General features: G+C 34.9%; 1 protein-coding gene across 1 annotated transcript; it reads left to right on the forward strand.

The window, feature by feature from the left end:
• The first annotated feature begins 1,660 nt into the window (after positions 1–1,660).
• On the forward strand, positions 1,661–16,642 carry LOC143342048 (uncharacterized). The gene is made up of 7 exons (XM_076765530.1): positions 1,661–1,769; positions 1,953–2,037; positions 7,134–7,265; positions 8,386–8,478; positions 11,072–11,644; positions 14,185–14,462; positions 15,384–16,642. Exons 1-7 carry the CDS (start codon positions 1,731–1,733, stop codon positions 16,362–16,364), a joined length of 2,181 nt encoding a protein of 726 aa, XP_076621645.1. The 5' UTR covers positions 1,661–1,730; the 3' UTR covers positions 16,365–16,642.
• Positions 16,643–17,979: the final 1,337 nt, after the last annotated feature.

Below are 17,979 nucleotides of genomic sequence, written 5' to 3' on the forward strand. Positions count from 1 at the left end.
TGCTTATAAAAGCAGTCATCGTAATAAAAATAATCGTAACATACGTTAATCTGCTGTTTTCAAAGATTTACTCGAAAATTAATATTTTTGTTTCTTTTGCAGTTGACAGAAAAGTTATATGCATTTAATGCAGTATTCTGCTTCTTTGTACGTCATATTCGCGCCATGTTCTTCTTATTTCCGGCAGTTTTCCCGCTCCTTCCTTCGCGCACAACTTCATCGTCCATCTTTTTTTGGTTCACGGCAACGTCAGGGCAGTAACGAATGAATTTGACCAAGTGCTCACAGAGATGCTTTTTTTTCAATAATTAAAATATGATCAGGGGGTCTTAAAACGTGTATTTCCGTAAAATAAATTTTACAAAATTTTTTTCCATTATGGGTACTTTGCTTACGTGCGCCTACATAGGTCGGAAAGTAAAAATGCCTGGGCAGTCGAGAATCTCGGCTCGAGAGTCCAAGTCGTACGCCGTAGACGGGAGGTCGGATTATAGTCGTTAAGAGCGAGAAGACAAATACGAGCCTTTCTCTCTCGACTCTCACGAGGCGGTCCGAAATTACTTCGGGCAACTTCGGAGAATCAAGAAAGAGAACATGCGTCATTTTGCCTTTGTCGGGTTTCCGAAACTCCACGAGCTCACGTACGCGTGATCTGACATAGTGTGAGAGAGTGCTCCGAGTGCTCAGTATTGTTCTGACTACGTAGTGGAGTGGGTGTCTTTGCGTCTGAGTTGAGCGAAATTTTGTAGGTAAGTTTACAGTGCACGTAAACATACTATTATTACTGCAGTTTATTTAAGAATATGTGTAGCGAATATTCACATATAACGGAGTGAAAGTAAAATGTTGCCACGCGTCGCGACGAACGACGCAGTTCGAGATTTCTATATGGCCTTGTCAAGGTCGTTCAATTGAAACATCGTAATTTCAATGCCATGAATGCTACTGACTGATAGTGATTTAAATGGCCGGAAATTTAGTTGGGTCACAAGTACGTTTCATAAAGAGTAATGTGTCGCATTTATTTGGTAGACGCTATTGCTCCATGGTAGAACCGAGGAGTGAGGTTAGGAAATGAAAGCAAGACAAGGACGACCGCGGAAAAGGATACCGCATGGCTATATAGCTATCGAAATTGGCGCGCAAATTTAAATATCGTGCCACTTTTATATCTACTAGTTCTGTTGTTTTTTGAAATTGAAAGTTGTAGAGAATATTTCCTGAACAGGAGATAGTAATGTCGCGATCGATACATGAATTCAGAATGTTGGTTGAATGTCACGAATTGCAATCGAGTGTTTCCCGTATCTCTCGTTTGTTATTTATTTGTATCTTTCAATGAGTACAGTATTTTGTTTATTCATTTTATTTTGTTACGAGTTTTATTGCTGTTGATAAATAAAAGATATTGCTAGTTCTGAGTTATTAATGTTTTTGCAAAAGTAAACTTAATATTGTTTATAAAATAATATTTTAATTAATGTATTATATAATTATGAATTCATTCACGATACTGTGAATTTCCGAATGTCGTAATTAGTTTTATTTCCTGCTGTGTATGCATGAATTATTATTGCATTTCTTTATCAAAGATTAGATATTCCATGATCCCAAAGTGCATGCTTATTTCATGCAACACTTATTTCATCATGTGTGTCAACTATTGAGAAACTGAATCAGTAACTTGTTATGCAGCGTAATTGCTTTATTATCACAACTTAAAATATAATATGAAGCATATTACTAAGAGATCCTATAGCTCAGGAATGGTATTTGTGAATTGAATAAGATTTTAATATTATAATTCTTAAATATCGACACATATCATTCTTTAAAAAATTATGAAAAGTCGCGACAAAGTTACAGATCAAATTAAATTGAGAGTAAAAATTGTTGGGTCACAAACGTTCATACCATACGTGTAAATAAAAATGAAAATTGTTTTGTTTCAGAAAATGTTTTCCAGTTCTACACTGGGTGTTCTCTTGGGGACCATACTGGTTATCTCTTTAATACCGAATGCATCGTCTTATACCAGTAAGAAAAGAAACAGTAGTTTATATTTAAAATAAATTCGTTTGAATTTCAGAAATTTTTACGAAAATATAATTTGCATGTGTGTACCGATCGTTTTATGTAGTATCGTAAAGCTAATGTTTTTAATATTATAATGAAGTAAAATATGTAATACTCAGATTCGACTATGATATAGCTCCAGACTATCGCTTGGTTTAATTAGGATTAATTGGACTTAATGGAAACAAATGCTCGGTTTTAATCTCCGGCTCGATCGATATAATTACATCGACCTTCGTCGTAATCATCGACTTTGTCCTCTTCCGCTTTCTAATCTTGTTAAATAGAGGAAAGGAAACCGCGATAGAAACCGAAATACTCAAAGGAAGAACTCAAAGATCGACCCTTTGTAATACTTGTTTATTATTTTTTGCTTTCTTTCATTACCGCGATTAAAATTATATTAACAAATCGATCGAAATTATTTGAGTTTGATCTAAAGTTACTGTACATTGAAAAATATCGACCATTAATTTTTTGTTTTATAATAATATATATTCATCTTGATATACGTAGAAATATTCGTATGAACTTGTACATAAGACTAAAGAGTTTTTTTATAAATAGATCCTAGTTTCGCATAAGTGCTGTATGCTGGCTAGTAAATGATAGGGATACGGATTTTTTTAATTCTTGCAAATTCCGTTTTTCACGTTAGAATTGCCTTTAAGTAGCGGTTTTACGTAATCAAGCAGCATTTGTTGAAGGCCGCAGAGAGACACCGTTTTCAGACGTATTCAAATTCGCTTTACCAGCAGAGGAATCTCGTTAATCGCTTCCACTGAGTTAACAATTATTTCTCCACCCTTTTCGTGCTATCGTGCGATTTATTCGCCAGTTTTGTACAACAGTAATAAAACTGCCTATCTACGTTTTTGTTACTCTTCTGCGCGCTGTAAATCTTTTCCGTGGCTTTTGTCCGTGGATAATTGTTGGGAGTTTAATTTCTACCCTTCTGTTCAAAATTTTGGAAGAATTCGAATTTCTGTTTCATGCTTGGTCTCTTTATAAATTTCTCCTTTTGTAATATCTTTAAAATATTTTAAATAATGAATAAGAATCTAAGTATAGATAATGCAGTGACGCTTTTTCTCTTAAGAACTTAATCACGGTTTACATTCCAGTGTCTAGTAAATTTAACATAGGAGATTAGAGAATCGTATTAAGTCTACATAGATCAATATTGGTGTTATCGATGATAGCTAGCCTTTGTGAGAGGAAAAACGGGGGTATTCATTGAACGTGAAGAAACTCGCAGATTTCAAATGTAATCAAAACTTTAAGGAATAATTATCCGAGCTCGTCAAACTTGGTGTATCAAACTTAAAAAACTTAATTTCTTGCTTATCTCCATATCATAAAACAGCCAGTGAAGTCAGCCTAAAAATCCTGGAAATCAAATTTGCCAACCAGTAACTTTTTAATTACTATTATATAACTTTCTTTTTAAGAAAATTTAAGTTCAAGTATTCTTAAAGATAAAATATTTGTAAAGTGAATGTCTCGAACGATAGGCGTTCGAATTTTATGTTTCCTTTACATCACAATGATTTTAATCGCAGAGAATCACCACGATCATTATAGCGTAATTAAAGAAATATATTTAAATGTCTATTTTGATACCTCGAGCATTTCCTTTGGTTGATTTATTTATTAAGTGAAGAAGGTTCTGCATTATCCATGTGAAATTATTAAACTGGGCTGTAGTATGCTTGATTAATTGCGTGTAATTAATCTTCTGACTTTAATTACAATCGTGGAATTAATCGTACAAAATATATATACAAAATATCATGCTTGTAATTGCGTATGAATTTTACAATCATAACAAAAATTAATAAAAATGGTTGTTCCTTCATTTCCCGGGTGACGATAACTGTATAAAAATAATTTCGAACTATTAGCTTAAAATATTTATAAAAGCAGATCATGCTTCTGACAATCACATTAATCAAATTTCTTTGTCGAAATACTTGGTGAAGTTTGAAAAAACTTTATACCTGTGTATGACCGGAATTTACTGACTTCGAATTTATTGTATGACTTTATGAACAGTTAAACGCATTTATTTTTACCGTGTATTTCAACATTTCTTCTGTGCTTGAAGCGAAGAAAATATTTTAAGTTCAAATAATCGAACTGGTTTCGTCCATGGAATATTGTCGCCGTAGTAATTCTGTTCTTCGTTTAATGTAATCCTGATGTACAGATTACCTATTACCATGTAAATGACACGAACTTCTTACACGAGATAGTGGATTCACGGTTAATATACAATTTTCTAAGTAATATAATTTGGCCATGGATTTACATTTTGGCCATCTATACGGTACCGTATCCGTTTAATTTACGTCATGTAATTTTCTAAGTTTGTTAACGTCGATGAATATTATACAGAGTCGGATACCGTCTGAAGATTTTTCTTTGTCCGTTCAATGCCACCATTGTACTTGTTCTTTTCTATTCTTTTGTTCTCGACCGCGATGAATCTATAAGGACAGTTTGGGCGAGAATCGTTAGCCTAGTTTTAATATTTCCCCATCTTCACCGCACCTTTTCCTCCCTTTTCTTCGTACCCTTCCACACATAGGTAGTTATGAGTAACACGAACCAGGGCGTTAACTGGGCAGCTGCTTCTCTCTGTTCTTCTCTCCTCTCCCTGACGCTTTCTCTACTTCCCCCGTTGGTTGGATAATTGAGAATCGATGGGGTTATATGGGGATGACACTGTGGTGCTCGAATAGAATTACGATTAGCGACGTTACACCGATGCGAGGCTCGGATGGATAACATCAGGTAGATGCACAATAGAACACGTTTTCGTAGCAAGAAATTTTCAGTTTAAAGCAAATCATTTGCGACAAAATGATGGTTTTACAACCAATTTTTCACGCAAAAAATGATAGCAATATATTTTTAAATAGTATTTAATCTTAGGCCATGTTCGAAGCAAAATACGTGTATAATTTTTTAGCAAGGTCAGTCTGTATTTTCTGTTCAATTTTATTTTACAATCTTTTTAGAATTACAATCATTGTTGCGTTTTCAAGTTTCGTAATTTACGTACTTAGCTCAATAATATACAGGGTGTTCGGCCACTCCTGGGAAAAATTTTAATGGGGGATTCTAGAGGCCAAAATATGACGAAAATCAAGAATACCAATTTGTTGATGAAGGCTTCGTTAAACAGTTATTAACGTTTAAAGTTCCGACCGTACTGAATTTTTTTCTCGAAAATGCGCAAGATTTCGGGGGTATGTCTATTCACCAAAAATGATTATAATTGACCCCCGCAACCGAAAATAATTTTTCCAAAACGATTTGAAATATTTCTTTTCCGTTGAAAAATTTCACACCTTCTCGAATTTTTTTCTAGAAAGTGGGTAGGATTTCGGGGGTATGTCTGTTGACCAAAAATGATTGTAATTGACCCCCGCAACCGAAACTAATTTTTTCAGAATCAATTAAAAATTTTTTTTTCGTCGAAAAATTTAAGCATCTACCCCCTGTCGATTTTTCTTAAAAATTACTTTTTCATTTTTAGTAATTTTGTTTGACACCCTACAGAAAAGTTGTCTAATACTTTTTTTGTAGGTACCCATGAGCTCTACTTCAGAAAAAAGTTTCATTGAAATATATTCACAATTGTAGGAGTTATGGCTGTTTGAAAATTGGACCAGTTTTATGGAGGTTTTCTCATTTTGCGGTGTCAAGGACCAATGTTTCGAGTATTTTTGCAATTTGTACATATTCTCCATCAAAATACGCGTAGTTTGCTTTTTTAAACATTAAAATCGTCCAATCCGTTCAGAAGTTATGACATTTTAAAGATTCGCATGAAAATTCGGGCAGAAATTTCTGGCCAGAAATTATATTTTCGGTAAGGAATTTTTTTCTCGAAAATGCGTAGGATTTCGGGGTTATGTGTAATGACCAAAAATGATTGTAATCGACTCTTGCAACCGAAAATAATTTTTCCAGAACGATTTGAAATTTTTGAATTTAATTGTTAATAAGCCTCCATCAACAAATTGGTATTCTTGATTTTCGTCTTATTTTGGCCTCTAGAATCCTGTATTAAAATTTTTCCCAGGGGTGGCGGAACACCCTGTATAAAGCCACATCCTAGTAGAATTAGGGTGAACAGCACTAATTATCTCTTCATTCTTTAGTAAAGTGAACTATTGCAGAATGCATTTCTTATTTAGAGTATTCGAACGTTCCGTAAGCGTTGCATCTTTTCTGGTAACATTAGACACCTTCTAATTCGCAATTTGAGGACGCGACTTAGCCGAGATCGCTAATTGCGGTCAAGGATCGTATTTGGTACACTACCGAGTTACATGTCAGCCACTAAACAACAGGTTCGCGTAAATTTAATTACGTTGGACTTAGTTACATAGCTTCTGTCTGAAGTTTTGGGCGACGGAGAATATTGATTTGAAGTTACTCGAATGTAAATATGCTTACTCCCCGTAATAGTTTCACGGTACATGGTCAACCGAGCATACATGCGCGCGAAAGTAAAGCTTAACACTGATATCGATGTGAGTTTGGCCCAAGTTGAATAAAACACTTCTGTCGACGAATTTCGCGATCCTTTAATCCGAATCATTAACGAGACGTAGTCGTTAGAAAAAGAAAAGCAATTAAGTTCAACCCCTGGTAAACGGTAGTTCCGAGACTCTTATTTTGTTTCTGTTGTAATAGAATGTCGCGTTGTGGAATGTTAATGACGTAAAAAAGTTAAGAAAGTATGCTCGCGTGTACTTCAAAAACTCAACCGCGAAACCACGATCGTGTAAATATTTAATGAAAGCACTTCCCTGAAGTACGCATCGTTCTCTCGTCCACCTTCCAACGCAACCTGGAATTAAAATATCCAAATGATTCACTTTATTGCGAACGTACGTGGTCTCGATATAAATTCCATTTACGACACGTTCTTCTCCGGAATCGAAGTTTTAACGAACCGTATCCAATCGCGAGATTATGGCTTACTACTTGAACTTTCTCAACTACACGAGAGCTCACAAGGAGTTGCTATTTGCCCACAGAATATGGGAGGACTTGCAAGGACATCGGTTGCCGGAGGGACGAGGTCTGCGTGATGGCCGAGGATCCTTGCTCGATCTACGATCGAGATAACTGCGGTCGTTATCCGACTTGTTCGAAAGCTCATCCAGGCGGTAAGAATGTGGTTGATCTTTCCATAAATATATTTCATGCGACATTTCAATCAAGAATGGACGCTACGTACGATACGGGGAAAAATTCATGGTATCTGGTCAGTTTCAGGGTAGACGATTTTCTTTGGATTCGTAATATTTATCATTTAATATTGAAATTTAGAAACTTCTTGAAACCCTTTCAATACGTATCATTGTGAAACTGCACAATAGTATTTTTAATATTGTCCACAGTACACAGTTTCAATTTGTTGGAAATTGTTCGATAAATATTAACGATTGGCAAAGAAACCAGTTTTAATAGCAGATTTTTAACACGATATATTATTGCAGTTATTGATATACGCAGATGTAGTTTATATTAGTAGTTAGTTACAACTTTCTGTATCTTAATGAGAATATTGTATTACGAAAATGATTTTCTTCCCCCTTTCAATGCATAAATTATTGATTGCTACATAATCCTTCAATCAATTATGAGCTCATTAAACGTTAATCCATTGTGCGTAAGTTGGCGACTAACCGCATATGAAATTACGTGCTTTATGATCGATAATGCCAATAAATAACGCGTTACCGTATTAACGAATGCAAAATAAATTAGATCAATCGTCGCGTTCGCCTGCAATGGACTAATTACAATGAAATAATGCGATTAATTGCATATATTAGTATTCACAGTCGCACCTAAATTCGTGTTTAGCAAATTTCGTTGTAGTCTAAACACGTATGCACCGGTTAACATTAACTTTTGAAATTTATTATCATCGAAATCATTCTGTTTGGTTTTACCGTGTTCGTATCTTTATTTAGTGAACATTGGAAAATGTAGGGAAATCATTTATACGAGAAGTATATAGTTTAAAGAAGTGAAACATTAACCATCGATTGGTTACTTGACACAGTTTTCTCGTTTATCCGGTTTTTCAGTCTCGTTGACTCGCGTATTGATTTCAAAGAGTAATGGTGGTTATTTCGTTTCTCAGTCGCGTTAATGGGACGCTATACTATGTCTCCCTTCAAGTTAAATATTTTTTATTCCAGTAGTCTTTCAGAAATTGATAAAACTTTGAAGATAATTGTATCAACTGACCGTACATGCTCTGAATTTGATTTACAGAAGCTAGCTGCGCAAGCACTGTTTGCGGTGAAAATGAATACTGCAAAACCGAAAATGGTATGCCGACATGCGTGAAGAAATCGACCGGAATCGGTGAGTTTTTGAATCCTTATGTGTCCTATTTGGTGGCATTGCGGTCGATTTGTGCGTGCATGTGTTCGAACAGCACGAAAATTGAAGTGCATGGCTGAGTGTCAACGAGCAAAATGCATAGAACTGATTCATACGATTGAAAGGATCGTACAATAGTGACCGAAATTACTGTACATGCTTCAAATGAGTTGCCAATGCACGTTATCCGAAATTTTAGTGACAAGTATTCGATATTCAACTGTTTAATAATTTTCAACGCGTGAAATAGATATATTGCCGATTGATTTCCATTACTTATGACTTACTGTAACCAAATATAATTTTCGATATTTGGTGTAGAAACGAATACACGTATTATAATTAACGTATCGCAAAATATTTATTTAATTTATAATTTCATACGTGCAATGAGAAATTACGAAAGCTATTCGAATGATTTTGTAGCTTCATATTTAGTAATGAAATTTTACGATATGTAGTATAACAGGCTTTTACGCTTCGCTTTTGAATGCTTTATATTTTCTGTTTTTAATTATCTTCTTCTTATTTCTAATTATTTTAATATTCAATGCATTAATTAGTGTGATTTTCTGTAACGATTGAGACATTTAAATTGAAAATTTTCTACTTTAATTTCGCGTGTAAAGGAGTTAAATACGATTTTAGTAAAATAACACGTTATCGTGTCAAATTCAATTAATTTTTCGGAATTAAATATATAGTTTAATAATTATTCAGTCTATTTTTTAATATAGGAGAATCGAAACAGTATAGATTTTAATAACAAACATAGGAGTATTATTTTGTAATTTGGAGGCATACTGTTAGATGTACAGTGGTCTGTAATGTAAAGTCGAGTACCCCAAGAGCCTGTACAGCAGATTTTTTCTCTGCTTAACTTTTTCGAACACGACCTTTCCATTATCGTCTCCCTCAGCACACAAACGTGTAGATACGCGTATACTCACGTAGTGTTATAGGATTTGGGAGAAATTGCTCTCGAACGTATAAACTTTTAGCATCCCGTCGATATAAAAGGAAAAGTGTATTGCTCTAGGAAGCGAAATTGACGTTGGAGGAGCTTTTTTTATGCGTATTAAGGATTACATTTCTGTTAGCACGCACTTTGGATTCAAAAAGTTCCTTAACAGGAACGTGACTTTTAACATTTGTGCTTTAGCTACTTCAAATTTACATCCGAATCGCAAACAAAAGATTCTACGCTTCTATAAATGATATAAATTGATTCTGAATAATGTAACGATAAAAGTGAATAAATGCAACGCATTATTTTTTATTTTCAGTTTATTAGAATAAATGTTCTTTAACTCGAAGAATTTTTCAATCTAAATACTTTTAGATACATTGTACGAATCGATATGAGAATGAAACGTTTCTTATTTCTTTTGCGGTATTTTAAATAACATAATTGCATGTAGCATGGGTTTCTTTGCGTACACGTTCACGCTTTTCAATAATTTTTGCATACGAAACACAAGGCTGAAATAACTGTTCACTTTTAGAACTTCTCATAGTACTTCCATTAAACTAACTCCACTAAAACGTGTCACTTAAAAATTTTCAATTTTCCGTGAAAGGTTTTTAGTCAGTACGTGTATCGTGATATCGGGATCAAAATCAGTCGCTCAATGAGTTTCTATATCGTTTGGCTCCCTTATTGATCTCTGTCTCTCGAACAGTCAAAAGTCATCGTCTGACGTGATTCTTAATTACTTCGAAAGATTTTTGCGGTCGTAGGTGCGAACAAAAATTATAATTAATGTTTCCGATAAAATGAAATCATATTATAACTACCTAGTATTCAAACGAGTGATGAAAATCGTTTAAATTTCCAATAAAAATCACTCCTCTTCATCTTAGCAGGGGTGGACGGATCTAAGACACTCTGGATGTAGATGTTAATTAATGTTTATATTTCAATGATCAAGGAAACTAGGTTTCGTTGCGAATCAGAAGAATAGGTAGCCACGAGTTGTAGGGTGCTTGTGTAGGTAGAAAGAGGTCGAGGAAAGTGAAGAAGGGTGTTCGTAAGGAGAGAGTAGTGATGTTGTAGGAAATAGCGAAAGGCAGGGACTCGAAAAGAAAAAGTGAGAAGTGGGGTTAGGTGTTTAGGTAGATAGAAAAAAGAGTTCAATGAAAGTGTGTTAGTATGTAGAGTTGAATGGTAGAGAAAGGTATACTCGAAAGAAATAGTCTGATTTCTTTAATGAAAGATTAACAGATCAATGTTTACTCAATTCTTTAAGTAACCACTCGCACGAATTATAGAAAGTTTCATTAACTGAACGAATAATAGATTAATAGTTCACGCTTATAGCCGCAAAAATCTTTTGGGTTTGATTCGATCGAGTTGATCAATGGTGACTAAAAATACCTATCCTAAAAATTCTTATTTACTAATGATTTGTCGGGGGAGTAGTTGTAAAAGAGATCTCCACTTTAGAATAAAATTGGTATTGCGTTTCCCCGCATATTTCTCGTTCCTCTGGTTTCCGTTTCGTTGTGATCCTTTCTGCTATGCGAGTTGTGACCGAAAAAACAAAGAGGACGTAGAAGAGGACAATCTTTTCAGGATACGAATCGGCGGGTGTTTCTTACGTGAATGGACAACGTACCAAACCCGATGATAAGACCAGCAATAGTGCTAGCAATTCGAACCCTTACGCGAATGCTAATGCACCCCCAGCTCCTGCTGATCCTGCAGGAGGATATCGTCAAGTGAATTCCGGCAACAATTTGGGTTATCCAGCGTATCCTAGTAACACCGGGTCCAACACCGGCTCTAACAGCGGATATCCGCCTTATCCTTCGTCGAACAACGGACATCGACAACAAGACTTAGGATATCCGCCATACCCGACGCACAACAGGATGCCTATGCCTGGATATCCTCTACAGAACTATCCTTCGCACTCGGGGCAACCTGGTGCATATCCAGCCGTACCAGGATATCCAGCTGCACCAGGATATCCCCAACAATATCCTGGACAGCAGAATTATCCTTACTCGAATTATCCTAATCAGAATCGCATGCATCACGATAACGTGTACTCGATTTATCGCAGGAACAATGCTGTCGTCCACTCTGCGTCTCTAATTACTATTTGTTTGACGAGCCTCGTTATGCTTGTCGCCAATAAATCGTGATCCCAAGTGCCTTCGATTTTTCATTAATTTTTTTTGTTATTTGACACGTTCAAATAATGGGCATTGCACGGATAGACTACTCTTTGTCCACATGTTAATCTCTGAGCAACCTCGAAGTATAGTAATTTTAGTAATATCCTTACATGTTTACATGTGCACAATGAAATGAAGCTAGATTATATATTCTTCATCTTGTTTCGCCGCTGAATGCAGGACATTTGAAGCCACGTTGTCGAGTAATGAATTATCAGTTCCAGTAGCACATATTGAAGTAGATACATTTCCAGATTTATTTTTAACTTTATAGTAAATTGATTTAACACGTTTCGTTTTCACTAATGTATTTTTGATACTCTTTGTCTAAAGATATACTGGTTGGGAGGGAGTGATACAATTAAAGCGTAAAATGACAGGGTTCGTCGAATTAATTGTTATTTTCTTTCCGATTTCGATATACTCATTAATATTAAGATACTAACGCGAGAACAGTTATTTTCCATTAATTTTATAAATTGTCTAAACGATAATATTATTAGAAATGTTTGTGTTATTTTATTTGAGAATATAATATTCTAATCACTGGTTTTAATATCTGAAATATGGATGGGTTATTTACTTTTTTTTTTTTAATGGACGTTCATTATTAAAATTATGATTGTATTTACTTAATTTATTACGTGTCTTCCAATAATACGCCCTACAGCACATCACTTGCCTTTGCAGAACGCATTTACAATTAACGACAATAGAAACTGTGTCTACATTAATCAGTCACAGAAAATAAGATCTTCTAAAACGTTGTTCGACTGATTATAATCGTGCTGTTTGAGGTAGAAGCTTCTTCTACTTTATAGTATACTCTTTATCGATTCACTTTATCATTACTTGATGATACTGCAAACCACGAACTTCGACAGAAAATTTTGAACAGCTTAAAAGTTACTAAAGAAAATTTTTCAAATTATGAAAATGGCTAGAAGCTAGACTTTTTAAACTGACGCTCGTGAGACGATACAACTGCGATTAGATCCAATTAATTATGCATCTATGCTTTTCCCAAATGTAAATAAATCATTTTACGGATCAACTGCGCGCTAAAACAACGCAGAGTTAGAATTTCTTTGGGACAAAATTAGAAATTTCGGCTAAATTGTTTCAAATTAAGCTTAAATTATTTTAATACGCCTGTTCAATTTATTGTTTTACAATTGAACATTGTAAACGTTTAGCACGAATATTATTAACGTTTTGATAGATTGAGAAATCTGCGAAGTCGCGACGAATTGTTTTTAAGTACACGAAGTTAGTACTAAGAAAATATCTCAAGCAGAAAGATACTAATATACTGATTAACTTAGTACCTGATATCGCGGGTTTAATGGAGGGAAAACTGGTTAGCCTTATATTTATTCGATTGAACGAAGAGACTCTATTTTAGCTGGTTCACAGTTATGTATCGATAACATGTTTTCGATATGAACGAAACATTTATTGCCGTCCGGGAAATGATTTTTCCTAGCATTAATGCCGTCGATATATCTGTATGCATGGATATAAATTTATTTATGTAATACTATAAAATTATTTCTGCACTGATATATGTATATGCGACTAATTGTAATTGTCAATATATAATTGTATATATGTAATGGTAATTTATAATTATCATTATAAATTGTTAACTTGGAATAAAAATAACATTATTTCTACTAATTTACAGGTCATTTGTTCACATTATATCTGCCTCGAATAGGCTTGAAACAAGCTTTCCGTTTCTTAAAGGCGTTGTCGACAAACGTCCACTGATCTCGTTATCACATCGAACCCTGACACTTCTTATCTACTGCAGTAAGCAACGTAGAATGATGAAATTTGTAGGTCATAGCTGTTAAGCAACGAGCAAAGTTGTTTTGCTGTCAACGTTCTCTGCATTTTTCCAAACGGTTTTTAAATAACATTTCCTTAATATCTCTTTTATATTTCAGCCCAGCAATAATACGCTTTTATTAATACTTCTCTACGTACTTTACAGGTCATCTGCTGTTATTATTTATATTCATTAATCGTGTTGTAGTTATAGATTTCTGCTGCGTAACGCGTAATATTCGTATCTGTAACTTACGATTTTACAAATAAAGATTTTAATAATAAGAACTGTCGTATGCCATATTGGTATATAAATTGAAGAGTGGAAGTTCAAAATGGAAGCATATAACGCATGAAATACCCTTGCAGGGAAGATCTACGAAAAAACTAACAGTCACGATGCATGCTTAAAAAGAGTAATTAAAATATTTGTAGTACAATATTAACACGTAATACCAATTAACCTGTTAGTTTAACAATTTTTAATCTTAATCCACATTATGATTAAAATTTAATCGATTGGTAAATTACAATTTTCATAGGTATATTTAATTGATTTATTTTCTTACGATGTAAATTTAAACTCTTTAAATAAGATCTCTACGGCGCGTTAAGTCTGCTTAGCGTTTGTTGATATGTTAATTTTTTGACTACCACTCTACAATTTGACAGTATATCCTACTGGAAGACCAGGACGAGTTAGACCAGTAACACCCCCTCCACCACCAAGATCTAACGGATTTGGGGGAAGAGTCAGCGGTAACGCGGGATCAAGAAACACCATTGGGGACAATTCTATTTATGATCGTTTGTTCGGGAATGATCGTAATTATGGATCGCGTGGTGTAACCACTCCTAGGAGTCGGTCACAGCCACGTGGTGGTAATGGTTACTATGATTCTCATACATCCGTCGATAGTCAAGGAAATAGAATCTGGACATTTTCTGGTTAATCGATGGAACGTCATAATTTTATAAGTTCTTTACCTTATATACAACTTTAACTTTGGGACCAGGTTTTATTTTATGGATTGGAAACTACAGTTATCCTGAAATACGAAATACTATACATGTATACTAACAAACTATAGAAGGTAAACGATACAATTGGGAACAAGCTCTGCTAACCTCCATCTTTACGATATAGTACTGAAATGACTATTATATATGGGTTTTATTTAGTTTAGATTGAGTTTTACAAATGTCTTATTCATCTATTGATAACTGTGGGTTCTTCCTTACTAGTGCCATATATTTATCTAATATGTTTTTATAACATTATTATTAAATATAGATGTATTACGTACGTTGTACTTAATGAGTACTTAAAAATGATTTTACATGTAACGTATATACACATTAAATATATCTAATCCTCAGCATTTTAATTGTGTTTCTAGTCATTCGTTAGATTCCAACAAATAAATTCAACAACTAAAGTAAAATTACACATACTTAGAACATGAACATTTAATTATTGATTAAAACAGTCCATCATCAAGCACTACTTTAATGTTAACCAAAATAAACATACAAATATGAAATTGCATGATTAAATTATAATTTGCTACATAGCACGCCTTTTTCAAGCAGCAAAAATCAATGAGAATTTTATCATTTTAATAACAAAGATAATATTTTGCCGAAACAATTGTATCATACAAGTGCCTTAATAACACACTAATTGTGGTAATTCAATGATCAGGACATTAGCAATAATCCACACAGTTGCGTCAACATAGCTTGTCAAAGCATTTAGCTGCTATGGGAAGAAATTAATATACACGAAACACATGGTACGTGGTAAGAAATAAGTTGGACTCGGCATGGCATGGGGTAGAGCCCAAACTATGAGCTTTCCAAACAATTAGGAGGTAGATAACGAATTGTTCGCAGAGTTCAATGATGGAAACAACAAGTTAGTCGCAAAACGACAGAGCAACAGTGACGTGCAATCCCTGTTATCCGAACCATCCGATCCACAATCAACAAAATCAGGATACCCGTCTGGAAGTGGATATCCCGACTCGTCAAAAAGCTCTTATCCATCCTCTCGAAGTCAATCAAGATCTGAAGACAGTTCATCCGGCTATCCGTCCAGAAGTAGCTCTGGTTATCCTTCTAGTTCGGGTTATCCTTCCAGCGGTAGTTCATCCGGATATCCTTCAAGAAGTTCTGGTTATCCATCAGGAACTGGATATCCATCGAGAAGTAACTCTGGATACCCCTCAGAATCTGGGTACCCCTCAAGAAGCTCTTCTGGTTATCCAACACAGTCCGGATATCCGTCAGAATCTGGTTATCCATCACGCGATAGTTCTGGTTATCCTTCAGGCTCAAGTGGCTACCCCGGTTATCCCTCTACAAATTCTCGCGGATATCCATCGAGTTCTGGTTACCCTAGTAACCCGAACAATGAGGAAACTGTTCAAAGAGTGAACACCAAAACGGTTAATGCTGGATATCCAAGTCAATCTTCTCGAAGTGGTTATCCTTCTCAAAGCAGTGGATACCCGTCACAGACTGGAAGTGGATATCCAAGTCAATCCAACGCTTACGGTGGTCAATATCCTCAGGGTTACCCACAGGGATATTCTCAAGGAAGTTACCCTCAGGGATACCCACAGGGATACCCACAGGGCTATCCGCAGGGTTATCCGCAAGGTTATCCGCAAGGGTATCAACAAGGATATCCTCCAGGGTATCCACAAGGATATCCACAAGGAGGATATTACCAACCTACCACTAGGAGGCCCAATGTGGGTGATCAAATAACCAATTTTGCTAAAGATCTGGCTGGTAAAGTTTTATCTCAGGCAATTATGGATAGAGTTAGTGGAAGACATTATTAATTCAGTTGATGCAATAATTAGGAAATTTTATGGTAACCTGTTAGTTATTGTATATTTGACTAATTAATATTTTCTCTTGCTTTCTTGTATTAGTCGCCAGTTATAGCAATACTAACACATAATTATAAAAATAAATTGTTTACTAAAGCTTGTGATATACATTATATGAGTTTAATGTTATACGTCTTACTGTTGTAATTTTATTGTAATGTTTTGTAGCTTCCTTTTCGAGTTTAATTACGTGTAAAAATAGCGAAATAAACTTATAATGGAACGAACGAGCTCTGTTAGTTCTGTAGCGTTAATTAGCGAGCGAATAGAAAACTGTAAAAGACAAATTCTTGAAGAAAAATTTATATTTCAAATCGTTCTAAAAAAATTATTTTCGGTTGCGGGGGTCAATTACAATCATTTTTGGTCAATAGACACACCCCCGAAATCCTACTCGTATTCGAGAAAAAAATTCATTACCGAAAATTTCATGTCTGACCATCCATTGATATGTTTCACTGAAATTTCAAAAAAATTTCAAATCGTTCTGGAAAAATTATTTGCGGTTGTGGGGGACAATTACAATCATTTTAGGTGAATAGACATACCCCCGAATTTCTACGCACTTCCGAGAAAAAAATTCATTAGTGAAAATATAATGTGTACTTTGATTTTCTAAACCTGTTGGTAACGTTGCAAGTGACACGAAAATGGTAATGGAGTGTTGAGACAACAAAAAAATGTGCTGGAGAAATGCATTGAATGTAAGGTCTATTCGTATACCTCGTTTGTGATATTAATTTTTAAATATAAGATAAATGATAAGATGCATTGGTCATATACTGTGTTATCGATCTAGTAGAAAAGTAATGGTATTTCAGTGCACTCTACGTTTAAGAATAGTGACTCAGACATGTTTAGCTCAATATCCAAAGTCGATAAATGTAGAGAACTCGACAGTATAGCCGCGGATATCATTTCAGAAACTGAACAGAGACACAGACGAGGTATGCTCGTATAGAGAATCACAAATTGCAAGTATTCGACCGAGGATAACTATGTCAGTTTGAAATATCTATAGAAGGTAAACGTGCAAGAAATTTGTTATTATTCATTACTATTTTCGTGTCACTCGCAATATTACCAACAGATTTAGAAATGAATTTCAATCCCTGCATAGTCAACTCACATGTATTTACGCACACGTTACAACTGTCTGCCCATCAATACTAATTCAGTGAATAGTTTCTCAACTGACCGCCATCCATGAGAAGAGGACGCTAAAATCACCTCTGGATTTTTCGCTCGGTATTTAAAAATTATTAAATAGAAAATGAGTAATACTACAGATACGGAGGTTATACATATGTGTCTTGATAAATCTAAAAATTGATTCATAACAGTGTTATCAGACGGCAGACCGGTGTCCAGAGTAAGCTTACCCCTCCACTTACACACACCACTTCACAGCCATGTGTACGTGAGCTTAGGTGTTTTTGTCAGCTTCGGGAATTCAAGAAAGAAGGCGAATGTGAGTCTTTCTTGCTTTCGAAACAGCTGAAATCCGATTTATATATTTATATTAATCCGATTTTTATTAACCTGCATACGATTTTGAGTCTCA

This window comes from Colletes latitarsis, chromosome 5 (genome assembly GCF_051014445.1).
Source record: "Colletes latitarsis isolate SP2378_abdomen chromosome 5, iyColLati1, whole genome shotgun sequence".
NCBI classification, from domain to species: Eukaryota; Metazoa; Arthropoda; class Insecta; order Hymenoptera; family Colletidae; genus Colletes; species Colletes latitarsis.

Coding starts and splice junctions, on each gene's coding strand:
- LOC143342048 (XM_076765530.1), top strand. CDS start 1,731: ATGAAGCATATTACTAAGAGATCCTATAGCTCAGGAATG. Junction 1,770..1,952: donor GATCCTATAGCTCAGGAATG/GTATTTGTGAAT, acceptor GTTTTGTTTCAG/AAAATGTTTTCCAGTTCTAC. Junction 14,463..15,383: donor GAATCTGGACATTTTCTGGT/TAATCGATGGAA, acceptor CCAAACAATTAG/GAGGTAGATAACGAATTGTT.